Source organism: Chaetura pelagica, unplaced genomic scaffold, assembly GCF_000747805.2.
Source record: "Chaetura pelagica isolate M959 unplaced genomic scaffold, ChaPel_1.0 scaffold66, whole genome shotgun sequence".
Taxonomy (NCBI): Eukaryota; Metazoa; Chordata; class Aves; order Apodiformes; family Apodidae; genus Chaetura; species Chaetura pelagica.
The window spans coordinates 1,199,563-1,218,856 of record NW_009953811.1 but is presented as its reverse complement, the minus strand read 5'-3'; the positions used below and the strand labels follow the sequence as shown (position 1 = coordinate 1,218,856).

Genomic DNA, 19,294 nt, shown 5'->3' with positions numbered 1-19,294 from the left:
TTATACTAATATGGTCTGTATTATCTCACAGAGAACATATCTTTAAGCAGTTTCAGAAAAATACGTGTCTTTGCTAATGTTTGTGAATAGCTAGGAGGTTTCAGTATTAAAAAAAAAAAATAATAAAAAACCCCTGTCCTTGGCAAGTGCAATGGCTGTGCGAGAATGAGAATGAGAAAATTATTCTTGAGCTTAAACAGAAGCAAATCTACCTTCTCTAGGTTTATTCTTGTGATGGAGAAATACACAAATCCAGGCAAGGGAACACTATGCTGCCTGTGTCAGTAAGCTGGGAAGAGAATATTACATATAAGAATAGATTGTACATGTTATTTTATCGCAGGAACTTATCATTCTTAACCCCTTCTTGTAACCTAGAAATCTGTATGAAATAGTTCTGTATGTTGGAAGTTGGAGATTTTGTGTTTAGATGTATTTTCTATTGACTGGTCAGGCTCAGGTTTATCTTTATGAATCTCATTTATTGAGCAAAATTGAACTTGGCCCGACACTTGATGAGTTACGTAGATTTTTACCACCTACAGGATTTTAATTGATTTTACTGATGTTTTGACTTTTGTTTGCGTAGAGGTGAATCTCACAGGCAGTTTGGGTTTGGATACTTGAAAGAAAAACATTAATGGGCCCAGTTACATAACACTTTCACTGGCTTCTACTCCATAAATACAAATTCCTAAAATGAAATCCGTAAAAGTCAAAATATAAGTCTGTATTTTATTTGAGCACATTAACACAGAAAGTATTACCTTTATCTTACAGAAATGTTGGAATCCAACAATATAATAAATTTCAATGGACTAGCTAATAGCTCCAGTTACCATACCTTCCTCTTGGATGAAGAACGGAGTCGGCTGTACGTTGGAGCAAAGGATCATATATTTTCTTTCAACCTGGTTAACATCAAGGAATATCAAAAGGTACTTTCATTAATGTTTCGTACAATGTAAATATATACTTTAAATGTTGCAGAATTGTTATTACTCAGACCATATTGGGCATTGTATGAATGATATGGTAAGTGTTCGGCTGTCAGGAATACTATTACAACAAAAACATTTGCTGACTCTATGAAGAGAAATTTATAATGAGCTTATAACATATGACTATGTAAGCTACAGTGCTTTTTTTCAGACTATGAAAAAGTAAATGGTAAGTGAATAATCTAGGTATTTCCCAAACAAGACATACTTTCATGTTTGCTGCTAGAAAAGCCAAACAACTGTTAGGACAGTTTACATAAAAAGGCCTTACTGTATTTATTTGCAGATATAAAGAAGCTGTTTGGGAATCTGAGTGTTAATTTCTCTTCTTTTAACCCAGCACTGCTAGGCGCTCTGCTTCTGCTGCTTTCAGACCAATATAGATTCAGTATTAATGAAAGAGGAATAGCTCCATAAAAGCTTGCCATTCTTGGTGGAGTGTATAATTTTCCAGTAAAAGCAGCAAGACATTAAAAGCTGACGAACAGTTCAGTGATATTATTTTGCTGGAATCTAAATAAATAATTTCAAAATACTGAGAAGGTAAGCAATGGGATAGAGGTTTGATTTGTTATATGTATGTATTTTGATGGCATATTTTAAAATCCAGAGAGTACCCTTTTTCTGAGATACATTGCTTCAATACCCAGGGATCTTTTTTCTTGGTGTTCCTGACCTTTTGCCCATTTGACTATTAACTTCCTAAGATGATAGCAATAAATACCTTGTGTTTTCTGTTCAGAGGGAAGACAGGCTATTCATTTGTGCTCTCTAAGGAAAAAGGATAAAAGGAAAACTGGGTATTTTCTTTTCTATTCTCTTTAGAGCAGCTATAAAGGAAACTAGCTATTTATTTGAATTCTCTGAGGGACTGATAGCTTAATGTGCAAAACATCTGGAATAATTAAAGGAAAGAAGGTGTTTCTATTGCAGAAAACAGCTCTGCAGAATGGCAGAAATTGTATCTTACATGCTTACATATTCAGATACCTTCAGAATGCTATTTGAAATTATATGCAGTTATTACTATATTAAATAAAGAGTTGTTGTTGCTAACATGGAACTGAATATTAGCAACAGACTTAAAGAACAGACTTATAATAAACTCTAGATTTAAGAATAGACAAAAATCTGAAAGACTTTGGGGATCTGCTTATTAAAGACTGGAAGGTCTCTAAAGAAACTTCGATCAAAATAACTATGTAGTCATTGCTGCACTTGAGTTAAAACTTCACCAATTGTTGTTTCCACCATATGATAAAGAACTAAGATTTCTGTCTAAATGCTGATAGCACCATATGACTCCAAAGGAGCACAAGCCAACAAGCCAGACTTTCCAGTCTATTAAAAATGGTTCAATTTAGCTGATTATTAAACCAAATTAAAGGGAAATATTGTGCTGTGAGAATAAGGATATATAGCCTCTAGCCATTCATTTTATGGATTAGAATGTTGGTTTGCATAATATAGAAATATTTGCCCAAAACTTCAACTGAACTTGGACTCGTCCTTTTTGGGAGACCTAAGAAGTTTGGTTAATGTTTTTAAACCTAGTACATTTAAATTTTCACGTGTCTGCACACTTTAAGCTGAGAATAGAAAAAACAGGAAGTAGCAGGAATCCTTCGAGAGAGTATGTGCTCATAAGTTTTTTAGCCTTATTTCATAGACTTAAGATGTTTTATTGCTGTTTGGATTTCAAGTTTTAAGAAGATTTTGAATTTAAAAATGTGGTTGCAAACTGTATCTTCAAATGGCACATACAGCATTTCCTTTGACCTCTTCTGTCATCCATATTAATGCTTTTTTCTTTCCGTTTTGAATACAGAGCTTTTTACTTTCTTTTAACAAACTGTATTGAACACCAAAGCTGTAATCCAGACTTATGGCCATTCATATTGCATTATCTGAGGCTCCCAAATGAATAGCCCAGCATTTTATGGGAAGATCATGTTTTATTCTATATGTAATTCCTAAAAGCTTTTCAAAAAAACCATGAATAATTGACTGTGAGGGTCTCTGGATTTTCTCTGTATGAGGTGAGATCCATTTTCTGCTAAGCAAATGCTACAATAAACCTAGATTTAGGTTTACTTGTGTTAGGGCAGCTCTAGGAACAGCATAAACATTTCTGTTTTGATGGTGTTGTTACTATTCAAACAACATGGCTTCTTTTTTTATTATTTAATTAACTAAACCTAATAAATGGGTGAACTAGTAGATACACTGAAGAAGCAAACAACTAATTTCTGATGCTGTAACTCTAACATGAGACTGCATTTCACATAGATCCAATTTATTGTTAGTAACTATCTGCAATTACACCCCAATACATCAGATATGAAACAGTGGAAGAATGTTTGCTTAATGGAGAGTCCCTTCTTATTGTTATATTCAAGATTCACTACTTAGATTCGCAATACACACTGTATTTCAACATTGTTTTTATTGTCATGCCTGTTATCCATATTTTTTTTCTATAATTTCACTTCATTTCTTATTGAATTATATGGAAGGAAAGGAAATAAGGAAAAGACTGGGGAAGAGAGAAACGGGGTAAAAACTCTGTAGCATTTGGTCTGCAATTTGTGATTATTGAAGCATGAAATAACACAACGTGATTTTTGTTCTGTGTCTTTAGATTGTTTGGCCTGTATCTCATTCCCGAAGGGATGAGTGCAAGTGGGCTGGAAAAGATATTCTGGTAAGTACAAATCTCTTTAGCTTTTTTTTTCTTGTATAAAGCATCGTAAATACTTTATTATTTCTTATTGTGTTAATTCTTAAAGTATTTTTCCTTCTCTGTAAGGTCACAAATCTGATCACAACTTCAGTCTTGAGTTCTCTCAGCCCTCTTATTCAAAATAATGAAATTTTGTCTTTGTGACCAAGGATTTAAGTTTATATAATGAAATCATGCAAATGAAATAGAAAATATCTACCACAAAAAAAAATATAAATCAGCAAGAAAGAGATGGGAGGAGAAATATCAGAATGAGAAATATTAATACTTGTATACTTGTTTCCTGATCTCAGGGTAAATAACATGTTGACCTACTTTTGCCCTGCTCTAGGTCCTAGTCCTACAGTCAGTTCCAAGATGTGTTTTCTCTTTGTGGCATCTCACTGGAATCAATGGGTTTCCCTGGGCTCTTTCTTGAATGGAGTTAAGAGCAAGATTGAGGTCAAAGTGTTTTTAACATTCTTCATCAGTTTTGGTGCCTCAGGAAAGACACTGTTACACTAGGCATAATTTTCTGTATGTTTTGCTTCATTCCTGTGTACATCTTATTGCCTGTATTTATGAGGTAGAAGAGACATAGTCAGTAGCCTCCAAATAATAATCATTTCATGCTGATAATAACTGTCTTCTTTATAAGAACAGTATGGGAAATGGGAAGACTGAAGGGCTGAAGAAGAGAAAAAAAGGATGAAAAATACGTGCATGCAATAAGCCAAACAAATACTTGCATAGCACAGCCAAATGGGAAATCATTGTGGTTGCCAAGGTATAACTGCGGGTGGAATGTGGCCCCATGTGAATATGCTATTGGCCTGATTTTCAGAGATGATTCTGTAAAATATTCATGATGCCAACCATATGCCTCTAGAGAGCTCCTTTTGAATAATTTCCTAGGTCATAATAAAAATAGTTTCATCAGTCTTTACCTAGGCCATAGAGGACAGTTGTCTTTCTTAAAAAGACATCTGGGAACAGTAAGGGTGGATTAGGTAAACACTAAGAAATACGGGCTAAGCTGTAAATGTGAAGGGATAGCTGGAATGCCCGATAACTTGTGCTATCTCATTACATAGAAATTATGCATTTAAATTAATCCATCTTCATGTTCACAAATAATTTTCAGGAGTACACTGCAAGATGAGAACTAGCATATCTAATATTCAAGGTTAAAAAAAACTAGGGCTAGTGGAAATTGTCTGAGAAAATTAACCTTATAGCTTGATCTTATACTAAGTATTATGATATTACATTAAGTAGATTTTTTTAATAGCTGGGTTTGAAACCTAGAAAATTAATGAGATTCAAAACCTAGAATGAAAGTGTACTCTTTTAATAATTATTTTTATAAATTCACAATAGTAAGAAGGAGTATGTTTTATACATTGCACTATCCTGATTCCAGTGTATTAATTGTAAATAGACACTAGTATTCTGGAGTGAGCTGGGAAGTTCAGATCCCCATTCTCTGACTTGTAAGAAGTATTTATGCTGTAACTATTTTATTCACCTTGGTTCTTTTGCTTCCTGTGATACTATGACAGCTACAGCTGCTGATCACAAGTATAAGGTGTAGCCCATGCCATACCTCATTCATGTTCGTTGCCCTGGCACACTGGCTTCCTGCTTTGATCCTGTGTGTTAGAAGCAGCATTCCCATGAGCTGCTGGAAAAGATTAAGGCAGAACAGGAGCCGAGAGTTCAGGAGACAGTGCAGCTCAGGCTCAGGATAACAGTAGCACAACACAAGGTTGCCAGGATCAGATACTTTGTTTTGAAAAGTATTTTTCACATATATTGGTTGTTGCGCGTGGGTTTGTTGCATTTTTTTTTCTAATTTTTAGATGCCTCTGCAAACATGAGAAATATTTAAAAAAAGTAATAATAATGCATAGGTCATATTTAATGTAGGTCTAGTTTTGGCAGGCAACTTGAAAGATGTAATGTATATCTTAGCGTGTTCAAGTCATCATCTTTAAATATTTATGCCTACCTATTCTTCCCATAAAATAGTGCATTACAAACCAAGTATTGAATGTAAGTGCTTTAACTGTAATTACAGATAAGATTACAGATCATTTAAGAAACTTATTATTCCTCCCTCATTTATTCCTTAAAACCATTGTCAGTACCTTGGGAGTGTGAAATATAAAGGCCATAAAAATAGCTCAACAGACTGTAATTAGAAGGAACAAGAGAAACAGAGGACAAGTGAAGTGACATACAAAACATATTTGATTTAATATTGCTTTCAGCATGTACCGCTGCTAAGATATTAGATACTCTTCACTCGTGATGGTTCAAAACTTTCTACATGGCAGTCTATACTTCTACTCAGGTCTTTTTTAGAAATTTTTTTTTTAATTATTGACCTCCAGGGGAAGTCAGTGCTGAGAATGCAGGTCCCCACTAATAGGCCAGGTGCACTCCAGCAGCTGCAGCGCGAGTATAACCCTGGCTCTGCCCCGCTGCTAACCTCAGCTATGACCCCTGAGATTTCCTCTCATAATTATAAGATGTAATTTACTGTCGTTTTCACTCCTTCAGAGGGATTCCTTGTACTGACGCTGTCAGTCATGCCAATCCAGGCACAGCAGGTTTGTAGCTCAGGACAGTCCACACGGGATTTGAGGAGGGCGGCCAACTTATAGGCTGTTCCCGCTCTCCTAGTATCCCTTTGTTCCTTAAGCAGTCATTTTCATTTCTATTTCTTAAAGGGCTTAGTATATGGTAATTGGTTAGGCTTTGCTCACATATAGCTGGATAAATCTTGAAAAGTATGCTACAAGTTTTATTTTTTTATATGGGTAAGCTAAGAAGAGAGGCTGAATGACTCACCCCAGCTCTGCAGAACTTACAGCAGGACTTCTATGACAGAAGTTAACTCTACACTTTTTCACAAAATATAGATACTTTTCCAATAAAATAGTACTTAAAGTCCTATTTGTAAGTACTTAGTATTGCAGTATATTTCCATTTCCTCAGCACCACAAGCACCAGTGTGACGTTGTTCATGAAAAATTAAAGACTGTAAATAATAGATATTTGCTTACGTAATTCAACTAAATGACCAATTCTGTGGGGATTTCTTGCTATTCTGGAATTGAATCTATCATTTGATCTATTCTGGTTGCTGTAAGGCCCACAAAAATATATCTCACAATTCTTGACCATACCTCGGTAATGATTAACGAAGACAAAGTCTGTACAGAATACTTCTCAGCTTTTATACTGAACTTAATGTACAGAATAAACGTTAGTCATATCCCTCACTAGTGAGCCTCAGGATTTTGAATTTAAGGTCTCACAAACACCTGTAACCCAGAAGAAACATGTGGCCACCTCTGAATTACATAGGGGTTAAATAATAGGTGACTGCAAAAAAAAAAGTGGCTACAGTCCCACTCTTACATTTCTGGGATGTCATAGACCAACAAAGCAAAGCTTGGGGATTCAAAAGAGTTACCATAAACACTAGCTAGTTTTGCAGGGATGGATAGGGGAGAGATGGCTTGTTGACTCCAAAATTCATCTAATCCTTAAACTATTAATTTACTATTGTTTTTTATATTGGCTATTGGCTGCTGTTTAGTTGATACATCTCTGCACTAGATTTGGCTGAGGCACTATATGTCATATGGTACACCATTAATCAGAGAAATCCCTATTAAAGTGTCTGATAGATTTCTATGACTTTAAAGTTTTAAAAATGTGTTTCTGAAGGGCACCTTAGGATGTTTTTTTCAAGTGTGATTAGACTATCTAATTTATTTAACCACGTTTAAAGATCACAGCTCAAATTAAATTGTTGAAATAGTCCCTTCTAGCCTTGACATGTATAAATCTTCAGAATATCAATGGGTACTTTAACAAGGTCACTTAAGACAAGCTACATGGTGACAGATACTTCTACACACTTTGCATGCTATGTGAATTCAGTTACTTCTGGGATGTTTCTTGTGGAAACTAAATGTTGATATAGCAGCAGATAAAACTACTGCCAAGTACTTTTACTTGGTACCAGTAAGCTTCCACATATGCTCTGTCACATAAACTAAGAGGTCCATACTGAGTGTTACATTTTTGTATTATTTCCTTAACAGCTAAAGTACATCAGCACAATTGTGTGTGTATTAGCACTGATTGTATTATAATTTATAGGGGATAGGCATCTACTTGGGCTTTTTAATTGCCATTGAATTTTACCTCGTTATTAACTCTTACCTGAATTCAACAATGATTCATTTTTCTATATTTGTTAGTGCTTTTGGTGGCAATTTGGAATCACTGTAGCTCAGTTAAGAAGAAGCAAGACTCTTAAGCTACACATGGCATATCTATACTTTGTGCATGCTTCTTTGCACTTTAGTGTGGCTGGCACTTAATTATTGAGTTTATGGTTCATGCAGGTAGACTCACGTGGCTGTAGTTGAATTCACCATCTCATTTTGTAATGATAATACTTAATTTAAACCAAAATGTTATTACGTCATCTCCATTTATGCTTCCTTTAAAGTTTTCCAGCTCCTCCCTAAGTGATAGGAAGATTAGCAATGCCACAGGCTTATAGATCCATCAATGTGCAATGAGTTAAAAGAAAAAAGAAGACAAAACACACAAAAAAAGTGGTGTGTAACTTAGCAAGTGTCCCTCAGCCATATCTGGTGATACTTTGGAAAACCAAAGCTGGCAATAAATGAGCACTCTTCACTTTAACTCATTTTGCTACTGTTGTTGCCTTAGGGAAAATATAGCAAGCTGGAGGCAGAAAGTAAAAGTAATTCTTTTCATCTGTTATTGTAAACAAAGACCTGAAGAGGGAATCTGAAAATCAAATATACAATGCTGTCTGGATCTAGAAAGCCTGCTTCTATATTCATCTCACAGGCACCATTTTTCCGGTCAAATTACCTCTGGCCCTTTGGGTGTGCCGACACACCAAGTTCATCCCTTTCTGTCAGGGTTCTTCCTTTGGAGGACATCTACAGCCAGATTTCCAGCTTTTCTGACACTCACCCCCAGCACCACCCCTGTGTGCTTTCTGGCACCCTGTCTCCAGTGTAGCACTGAAATCCTTGACCAAAGCCTAAAGTCTTGGGACTGGGGAAAAGGTGCATTTCCCCTGGGAGTAGGAAGGGGTAAAGTGAGCAAAAATCTAAAGCAACAGACATCTGTCAGGGACAGAATTTACATGACTTTTGGGCCCTTTGTAGACAAATTGTGTCACTGCAACTCTTACCAACTGTCCCACTTGGTATGCTGGGATAATTAGCTTGAGAGCTGCTCGCTGCTTAGTCTTGTCCATGATCTTTAATGTCGGCGTCATGTTTTCCTATCATTTCTTACCATCTGAGAGATAAGAGATGAAGACATAATGTAAGTAGTGTGCTGCTTTAATATTGTTGCTGCATAATTTTCCTTTGCATATACTACAAACAAAACAGAAAGATACACAGGGAAAAAATATAACAAACCTACAAGCCCTTCACTTAGAAGTTAACTGAGCTTGGTAAAAATGTAGTGTAATACACTGGAGTCTTTCAAAGTCCTGTGGAGCTCTCTAACAAAATTTTTTGCCCCTGGGAAATTCTGGCTGGGCCAGCTCCAGTTCTTGGATGGATGGACCCCCACAACATACCCAGCAGCATAAAGCCTCATTTGTGGCTCCTTGTTCAGAAGTTGATCCTACAGCTTGTGTTCATTTAGGCATTTGCATATATTTCTTTATATGAACTGACCAAGGCTAATCAGTTACTGTAAGGTAATAACTTGTGTACTTACACAGAGGAAGGATTAAGTTGGCAGTTGTTCAGATTTTCATATTTTACCCACTTATATATCATGGAAGTCATTTAAGTCTTTGGATATGAGGAACAAATTGATACAGATCAAGGAGAAACCTAATTTTCCAATCTTGGGCTTATTTTTCTGTTTATAGGTGTGACTATGGAAATTTGCTTTTGAAGGAAACAATATTCATCAGATTTAATGCAGTCTTGCAGAAATGTTTTCTTTGTTATCTTTGAAATACAAAGTCGCAGAGCTAGCAAAGGAAAAGTAAAGCAGAAACAGAGGAAAAGTCATTCTCAAAATGGCAGGGTTTACTTTTTAACAATAGGTGTTCCTCATGAGCCCTAGTTTGGCTTTGGCGAAGTCTGAGGATTACATTTATTTATGGCTGAGTTACTAGCTGTTGTCATTTCAAAATTATGTTGGATAATTCCTTGATATGATTATTGCATCCCAAGATGGATAGAGTAGATGTATTCTTGGACATTTCTTTGCAGAGAAACACATTAACTGGATACCTAGTAAAAAAGATCAGTATGTTTCAGCCCTGTTTTCTCTCAGGGCTTCAGTCTGATGCTCACAAACTCAGAGAAAAGCCTTTCTCTAGGTGCCACTAACACCAATAACATCCTTTTTTTTCTCCCTCACCCCGACCCCCCTCAGCCCTCTCACCCTCCTCCCTCCTGCATTTGCTTAGTTGTGGTTTTTTTTTTTTTCTTTTTTAGCAATTGGACTGGGTTTTTTTTGTTGTTTGGATTTTTTGGGGGGTTTGGAGCGTGGTTTTGTTTGGGGTTTTGGGTTTTTTTAATTGGTTTAGTTTTTGTTTTGTTGTGTTGTTTGTTTTTTTTTCCTGTTGCTTTCATAAAAGGGAGGCTAGTTTAAACATTAAGGATAGGTCTATTTTGAAAGATCACGTCACAGTTCCTCTACACTCAAGATGTGGTCACTATGTCACTACTAAGTTAGTCCACAACTACTTTTTTTTCTGTAGTCCTGTTACTTACATGCACCAAAACTAGGTCTACTAAACTCTTCCCTGCTGCACACAAATCTAAAATATTGTCTTTTTTCTAAACTAAATACTAGCTAAAGGGACAGTTCTTAAAATATCCTAGGAAATAATACGGAATTATTTCCTATGTCAAAGCTAGTCCTTTGTTCAGTTTCCACATCTTCATGTCAACAGAAGTTCTTTAAAACTACTTTTCAGCATAGATAGAGTTCTATATTCTGAAAATGGTGGAGCAAGAAAAGAAAGAACAGCAAATAAAGGGAGAAGGTGTATCTTTCTTCCTTACTGTTGGTTTCTTTGTGTGTTATTTTTCTTTTTCTAATTGAGTGTTGTGATCTGTGTTGGATCAAACCATCTATTGATCTCTTTTTCCCTTGGTAATTCCTTCCTGATTAATAATATCCCAAAACTTCAGGTTACTCTACATGTATCATGAATATTAAAAATAACCAAAACTAAACCAAATAACCAAAACCAACCAGCCAAAAACAGCCACCAAAAAACAAACAAACAAAACCAAAACAGCCGAACAGCAACAACAAAAAAACCAACACCCAACCAAAAACCACTGAACAAACTCTCATTTCAAAAAGTTCACTTTGATGCCCAACTTTTACTGAGTGGGAATATCACTTCTTTCTTATTTAAGAGTGCTCTGTTCAGCATCTGTCTGTGGTGTCATAATAGTTTAATATCCACACACACGAATTTCCAGATTCCCACAGTAAGGCACCTGCAACTTCATGGTACAGCTTACAGATTATATTTATTTACAGGCACCCATATTGCTAAGGAACTGTGCCTCATAGATGAAACAGTCCTTTGCTTCCTTTCAGCGATTCATGGGTTTATGTTCACTTCTGACACAGAAGTTTTGAGCATGTTTATCTCAGGTGGCTGTGAATGGAAGTCGTTACAGGATATGCCTGTAGCATGCTGAATAAAGGCAAGCTGACTGATATGGAGTCTAAGTGCTTTATGTGCCTCCAGCAGGCTTGACAACCTGTTTGTCTGAAATACTCCACCCAATTAGCAGGTGTTGATCCTATTCGGAAAGGCGGGGTGTAATCTGATTTCTCCAGGAGACAGGTGATTACCCCACCCAGATAGAAGAGATAGACAAGGGAGATGCTTTAGATCTAGACTGTGGTCGCAACTTAAATTGCTGCCGGGCTTGGTGAGACTGCTAGAGCTGAAACCAAGCAGTATTGTTAATTTCTTAGTTAATAAAGCCATGCCCAAAATGTGGGACAAGTTTACCCTACAGAGCAAAAACTATTTTGTTTCAAAGTTGTGGTCAGAAAAGGACTGCCTTCTGCTTGACCTCAAGGCTTCCCAGTGTTTTGACTTATCCCTCAAATACTCTTCTGTTCCTTAAATAAATTCATTCAGTGCTGTAGGAAGTACATACTACTGAAAAACATAACAATTCAAAATAAAGGAAGCTTGCTAATGCTCATGGAAAGGTTTAATGTACAACAGTTGTGCTGTGGCTGAAAAATCCTGAAAACCCACTTGTTTGCTGGACTGCATCCACAAAGGACTTTGTTTTGCCTATGTGTTAACTACGCATTAACCAGATGCACAAAAATATGAGATGGTTATTAAATCACGTATTTAGTGCTGCAGCCTTTTCTTGGCATGCCTCTAGCTCTTCACAGGTCTATTATCTGCATCTGCTGAATGAAGATTTAAGGTCTGGAAACATATAGTGTAATTTAAAAATACTGAATGCAGAAAAAATGTGGAGAAATTTTACTTCCTAAGATCACTAAGTCAGAAGATTAGTCCTAACAAGAAAGATTTAAACACCTGATCTGTTCAGACTGTGCAGACAACGGAGGCATAGAATCATAGAATCGTAGGGGTTGGAAGGGACCTTTGAAGATCAAGTCCACCTCTCCTGCTGCAGTAGGAAGACCCAGGGCAGATCACACAGGAATGCGTCCAGACGGGTCTTGAAAGTCTCCAGACAAGGAGACTCCACAATCTCTCTGGGCAGCCTGTCCTCACCCTCACAGTAAAGAAGTTTTTCCTCATTCTAAGGTGGAACTTCCTGTGTTGTCACTTGGTGCCATTTCCCCTCGTCCTATCCCAGGGCACCACTGAGAAGAGACTGGCCCATTCTTGGCATCCACCCTTCAGATATTTGTAGACATTAATAAGGTCCCCTCGTAGTCTTCTTTTCTCAAGGCTAAATAGCCCCAGGTCTCTTAGCCTTTCTTCATATGACAGATGTTCCAGTCCCTTAATCATCCTCGTAGCCTCTGTTGGACTCTTTCCAAGTATATCCCTACATGTCTTGAGCTGGAGAGCCTAGAACTGAACACAATTGTCCAGATGTGATCTTACAAGGACAAAGTAGAGAGAGAGGAGAACCTCCCTTGATCTGCTGGCCACACTGTTCTTAATACATCTTGGGATGTTCTCAGGACAGATCTTAAGGAATATCCCACGAACTTAGCAACCTCCATGATTAGCTTTAGTGGTTAACTCTGGGCCAAATGACCAAGTACCATTAGTGGCCACCAGATTTGCAAGTAGGTAGGTAGACGGGCAGGGAGACATTTTGTGTTTCACACTCACTGTCACAAAGGAAGAACCCAGGGGAGCCTTCCATCTGCTGTGCAAGTGTGCTGACAATGCAGCTGTTTGCTAATATGGCATGCAGTTTTGTGGGTTGAAGGAATCAGAATAGATCTGCTTTTCTTCAGTGGCTTTTTAAAATGATATACTTTGCTAGTTGGCTTCTTTTTTCCTGTCTGGATGCTTTAATAGTTTAAATTCTTGCAGACATCCTGCAACTTGAGTAAATTACACTTTTAAAATATTCTCATGAACTCTTGTCATATCAAAAAATCAGATAGATAACAGACATAACTTAATTGGAAAGATAACTGGAAGTACAGTAAGCTGTACTAGGCAACCAAATATGTCTTATCAACCCTCCTCAGTACCTTCAGCCTGAAATTTCTTCAGGCGCATCTTGACATCAGAGTAAAGTCTAGATATGGAATTAATCAAGAGTTCGTCTGTAATATTGGCAGTGGTCACCATGCCTAAAGGTAGTGTCATTCCTGACATTTCCAAGGGTATCAAGTCCTCTAGATCATGATGCAATTTGAAGTCCTCCAGATCACGATCCAGTATGAATCTGGGAATCTGCCAGCTTTTTCAAAGCTCTGAGGTAGAAAGTGAAGTACAATTAAAATACAGTCCACAAAATAACATAGATTTAGAAAAGAGACTAGGTATTTTGTTCACCTAGACGTATTTTAGTTTTATATTGTATTTGTGTGTGTCATTGATGTAAGACACACTGCTTATAAGGCTTTAACTAATGGAGGTGGAATCCTCAAGAACTAAGTTAATAGAAATCCCTTTCTGTAACACAGACCCTGACATTTCAGCTGCTCAACTAACTTCACTCAGCAACGCAGAATTACTTTTTCAGAGGGTGGGACTATGTAACATTGATCCTGCTGATTGCAAGGCACAGTGTCAACAAAACAGGGATGGAAATTATGTTATTGATCAAAACTGCAAGGGGTACACAGCAATAAATCATAGTCTGCAAATATTTGCATGCCAGATGTCCTTCCCGGCTCTAAAATCATGCACCTGCCTATACAGGTTCAGCTGGAAGGTTCTCTCATCGAGGACAGGTGCCAGGCATCATTTCCCCTACCCATTAAGGCCTGGTACAAAGCTCCTAGTACTTGGGGGCTTTCCTGTTACTGCCAATGCAGCACTTTGCATGATAACTTTGCAGCAGTGCTATCAACTAGCTTACTCCAGTAAAATATTTTTTTAAAAATCATTGCATTTTAACTTGAATACAACTTGGATTGACTTGCTTTGTTTTCTGCTTACTCTGAGTCTTTTTAAGCAAACTGTGCTGCTTGAGCAATATTTTCCTAAGTGCTAAAATAATAGAGAGAGGAAAAGAGTAACCATTTTTAAATACTCCCACTGCATTTTACAAGAAAACTTGCACACAAGCAGCTGGAACTGTGAAAGCATATGCCATGTAAAGCTCACCCAGAAGAGGAGTTCCTTGCCTGTGCTTACTGACATGCTGAAGTGTTTGCAGGATCTAGCTGAGAATCGATCATCTGTGTCCATAGCAATAACACATATCTTTATTACACTAACACTCCAAAAATATTTTCCTTGAAACAGTGCTGCTGTATGCTGGAAAAGATACCCAGCTAATACAGACTGAACTGATGGCAGCTGACATTTGCCCATTAGCAAAAGAGAGAAGTTAAAAAGCTCCCAGATAAATTTGGGACATCTTTCAGCACTGTGATAAATTTGAATGACAGCAGTAATATCAGGGATTACTTATTCTCCATGGATATCTCTGACCTTGCTACTTGAGAATTCAACTAATTGGACAGAAGGAAAAAAAAAAAAAAAAGAAAAAAGTAAATGCATTAATTAAACTAATGCATGGGACTTTATATGGACATAGTCCATCCTCTTTGATTTGAAAGACAAAACACGTATTTATTTTGTTTGTCCAGCTGTTAGATGATAGCTTTAAATCCCCTTGCCCATTCAGTTTGGCCAGAACCTTCTGATATTTTAATCATTTGTCTATGCAGGAAGGCTGAAGTAAAGGAAGAATTTGAATGAAATGAAATCAGCAGAAAACTGGAAGCTAATGATACTGTAATGGATTATTTGGATTTCCATGTATTGCCCTGCATAATCTGGCCTTTGCATTTGCTGTAATATCTGAAAAGTAGGATGGACATCAATGCTGGTTAGAAAAAAAAAAAAAAAAAAAAAAAAAAAAAAAAAGAAACAGCTTTCTGAAAATAAGGAGAAAATTCTGGCTATTAGTTGGTGACAGGGACTTACCCTTTAACTTCCACTTAAAAAAAAATGTCATTAAAAACTCTTTTGTTGCGTTAGTAATCCAGATTGAAGGATGTGACTTCCAGGCTTCTGAAGAAGAGATAATTACTGGAAACTCATAAAACCCCCCTAAATTCTGTTTTAATTTTCATATGTGGAGCAGATGTTTTGACAGATGGATGGACTATATTTTTGTAACTGTCCGGGAAAAGGCTGCATAACACAGACTGACACTGATGTGTTACATATCTGTAGTGTTTGTTTTTCAATCTTTCTGCATTTGGCTCCTATGATTTTGGTTGCAGACTTTTTTTTGTAATTTATTTATTCAAGCTAATCTCTCTCTGTGTAAGCCCTTCTATCAATTTGATATATAAATATTAGAAAATTATTAAAAAATAAATATGTATGTTTGGTTAGTAAGTCAGACATATTGATCTTCATATATTGGGTGCCCTTCTGGAAAACCTAATTAACACACTATCTTTTCTTCAAGACAGGCCCTCCCCTCTTATTCATGGTATATACTATTTGGAATTGAAATTTAGAGTTAAGAACTGTGTCCATACTCACTGAACCTCTCTGACTTTAATTCACACACTGAATGTGACAGTCTAATAACTTCTCAACTTGTTTTACAAGTAGGAGTTTAGTGCAGCAGAATTTGCAGTCTGGTTGGTGATTTGGCTGCAGTGCTGTAGTAGGATGCAAATGGTTTTAGCCACTTTCATTCAATAAACTGTCAGCATGGAGCTGAGGATCAAAACCTCAGAACCTCCTCAGTCAGGTTTAGAGGAAATGTAAACATATATTATGTACCTTTTTCTCACTCAGGAATGCCCAGTGAACTACTGTCTCTTCCAGGTGGCCAAATGAACCTTTAACTCCTGTAAGCAAAGTAGAATGGCTTCAGTTGGATGTCCTTCTGCCCTTGTATGCCAGGAAAGACTGTAGTGTCTGTTTTGGCTTTGGTGAGGGATACATATCTAAATTCCTTCAAACAGAGAAACAAACTAGATTGTGCCCCACGTTTGGGCACAGGGCAGTGCCAGATCAGGGCACAAACCATTTTTATTTCACCATGCTTTGGAGAATATTGGCAATGATGCTGTCACAGGGCTGTTTGCAGAAGCAGATCCAACAGTTACGCTGTAAAAGCTTCAAAAAGTAGCTATCTAAAGAAGTTCTCTTTCAGGACAGGCAGAGAAAGACCTTACAGGCTATGCTAGGAGGTCTCAGATGTGATGTAGGGGCTTAGCTGCTTGGATTTTAAGATAGAGGTACTTCTGTACAAGGCCAAAGGCAGAACCTACAGCTCTCAGGGAAACCTTTTACCGTTTATTGACATATGAATGAAGATAAATCCTCTCAAGGGGTAGGCAAGATAAATGAATGATGTTTTGAGGACTGTAGTAACTCCTGCATGATGCACCTAATTTTCTCTTTGAATTTCTACCTCAATCATTCTGTACCACATGAAATCACTTTCGCTTTCTGCTCTATGTATGTATATAAACTCAAGTTTTAGGGCATAAACCAGTGTTTAGCTTTTTATATACAAGAGATTTTTTTCTAATAATAAGCTGCTCACTATAATATACAGGATTGTTAGGTGGAAGAATTTATCATGATTCACTATGGTGATTCCATTGCTGCTTTTCTTCAAGATATTGTCATAACCAATCCAAGTAGTACTTTCCTGCCTACAGAGAACTTTGCAAACCTTGCATTCACTTTTATTCATCTTATTAGACTAAAAGTATTTTACATTCCCATACCACCGTGCTTTCATTTATAGGAAAAAAACAAAACAAAACAAAACAAAAAATGAAACAGATTTTCACCTGGAAAATAATTTTATAAAGCCTAATTTTCTTCCTTTGGCTATTTTGCTTAACAAAGAACAATACTGAAAAGGATATGGATATGTTCCCTTTACCAGAGAAAGTGAAAATGGATACAAAGGTAGTGGGGAACTGAACTCACACACAGACACAGTGTTTAAATTCCCTGACAATTTGTTCCTTACAGCTTCTGGCTCTGCATTACTTCCTCTTCTTCCGGTGGGTATTTTGCTCCATTCTGCTGTATTTTACTGAGATACTATATTTCTTTTGTTGCCTTTGTCTCCTATCCAGTGCCTTACACTCTGGGATCATGTAGTGAAATGCCTCATTCTGCTGGCACAGACCTCCACTCTGACAATATAGCTCTGGCCTGGGGGTCTAGCAAGGGGCAAGGCTGCTGCCAAGTGGGACAAGCCCAGCTGGAGGCACCTAAGTCATTCCAGGCCTCCAGCCAAGGGGGTCGGGGAGTTGCTTTGTAGTCAAATTGACGTAGCCACCGGTGTCAGGACTGGCAGAGCCCTCTGCCAAGTTTCACAAGTGGCAGTGTCTGAATGCCCTTGTAGGAGCCTCACAGTGAGGAATGGGGAAACAGAGACTGAAAATGTGAGCCAGGCACCCAGGTCTCATGCAGTGTCGGATCCAAACTGCATTCAGTGCACACACCTTCTTTGTCATTCACGTGTGGTGAGATTTGGAGTCTGAGTGAATCACTCAAAGCTGTTAAACTTGTTACAGTTTTATGGGCAGCTTTTTCCTCCCAGAGGCACATAAGCTGGGAAAACCTAATATTCATCATCACAAAGCAAACTCTTGCTAAACTCAGAACATCAGACACACAGGTACAACATTTCCATACAAGACACTGTCTGTGCAGCCGTACTTGAGCACAGTTAGGCAAAGGGAACAGTCTGATTACCCTGCAATTGAAATCAACATGCCTGTTGCTATTGTTCCAGGGAGATTAGCACTGTCTCCCGTGCAGGGCAGGAACTTCACTTAGAACTTCCTGAGTTGACAAGGGCTTAAATCAGAACTGTAACTTTACTTTGATGTCATTTATTGTGGTTTAATACGCCTCTTTATTTATTATTTTACAGTCATATAAAATATATGAAGAAACCTAATCTGTTAGGGACATGTATGAGACTTTACTGAATGACCTTAATGGTTCCTTTATGCAGCTATAAAACACAAGGAAGCTGTAAGATCAGTCTGAACTGGAATAGGAACTTTGAATGTTATATACATGTATTTGTCATAGTCAAAAGTTTATTGTTGTAGGTATTTACCTTCCCCATTGTTTAACTAGGTTGTGCATCTCTCAAGAAACTATGATTAAAACATGTTGTACAAGCAATTAAGGCAGGGATTAATAAGCCAAATCTGCTTTGGGAAATATAAATCCAGAGTAATTTACTGACAATTGCACAGTGACACTGATATAAATCCTGAACAGTTGAAGCTAAAATTTAGCTATGATACAGTTAATTCCTGCCCCGCTCTCCCTCTCCCCTTCTCCCCTCCAGCTGATCTGCAACAATTCAGTGAAGATGATGATAGAATTTTTCTTAATTCCCATCCATAGAAATCAAAGAGGACTCTGCCCCTAAACTAAGTAGGGTTTTCTGTCTCACCTTTAAAGTATTTGCTAATACTTTTTTTCCTGTATATTATAGGTAAGCAGATGAACAGTATATAGGGAATGCCTATAGAGTCACAGGTGTAATGTTGATATAAATCAGAATAACACCTCTGACATCAGGATGATTTGTTTTGCTTTTTCACCCTGACTGTGGGTCTAGCCCCATGCACTCACAGTATTTTTCAAAGGTCAGTGTCCACTGGCCTCTGACATTTCGTGCTCTTCAAGCAGGCAATTTTAAAAAACTTTCACAAACCATAGTAGTAGACCACAAAGACATTTTTTTAAATAATGGGGGTTGGACTAGATCTCTAGAGGTCCTTTCCAACTCTGACGATTCTGTGATTCTGTAAATCATGATATATCAAACCAGACAAGACAAAGCACAGTCCTGCT

The 19,294-nt window shown here is 37.4% G+C and overlaps 1 protein-coding gene across 1 annotated transcript in view; it reads left to right on the top strand.

The window, feature by feature from the left end:
- The window catches only part of SEMA3A (sema domain, immunoglobulin domain (Ig), short basic domain, secreted, (semaphorin) 3A), a gene marked incomplete at its 5' end in the record, with an annotated part of 168,657 nt that overhangs the window by 47,984 nt on the left and 101,379 nt on the right, over window positions 1–19,294 (top strand). Inside the window, 2 exons of the mRNA XM_010001255.1 lie at window positions 781–938; window positions 3,643–3,705. Coding sequence (XP_009999557.1) covers window positions 781–938; window positions 3,643–3,705 — 221 coding nt within the window. The remainder of the gene's footprint in view (window positions 1–780; window positions 939–3,642; window positions 3,706–19,294) is intronic.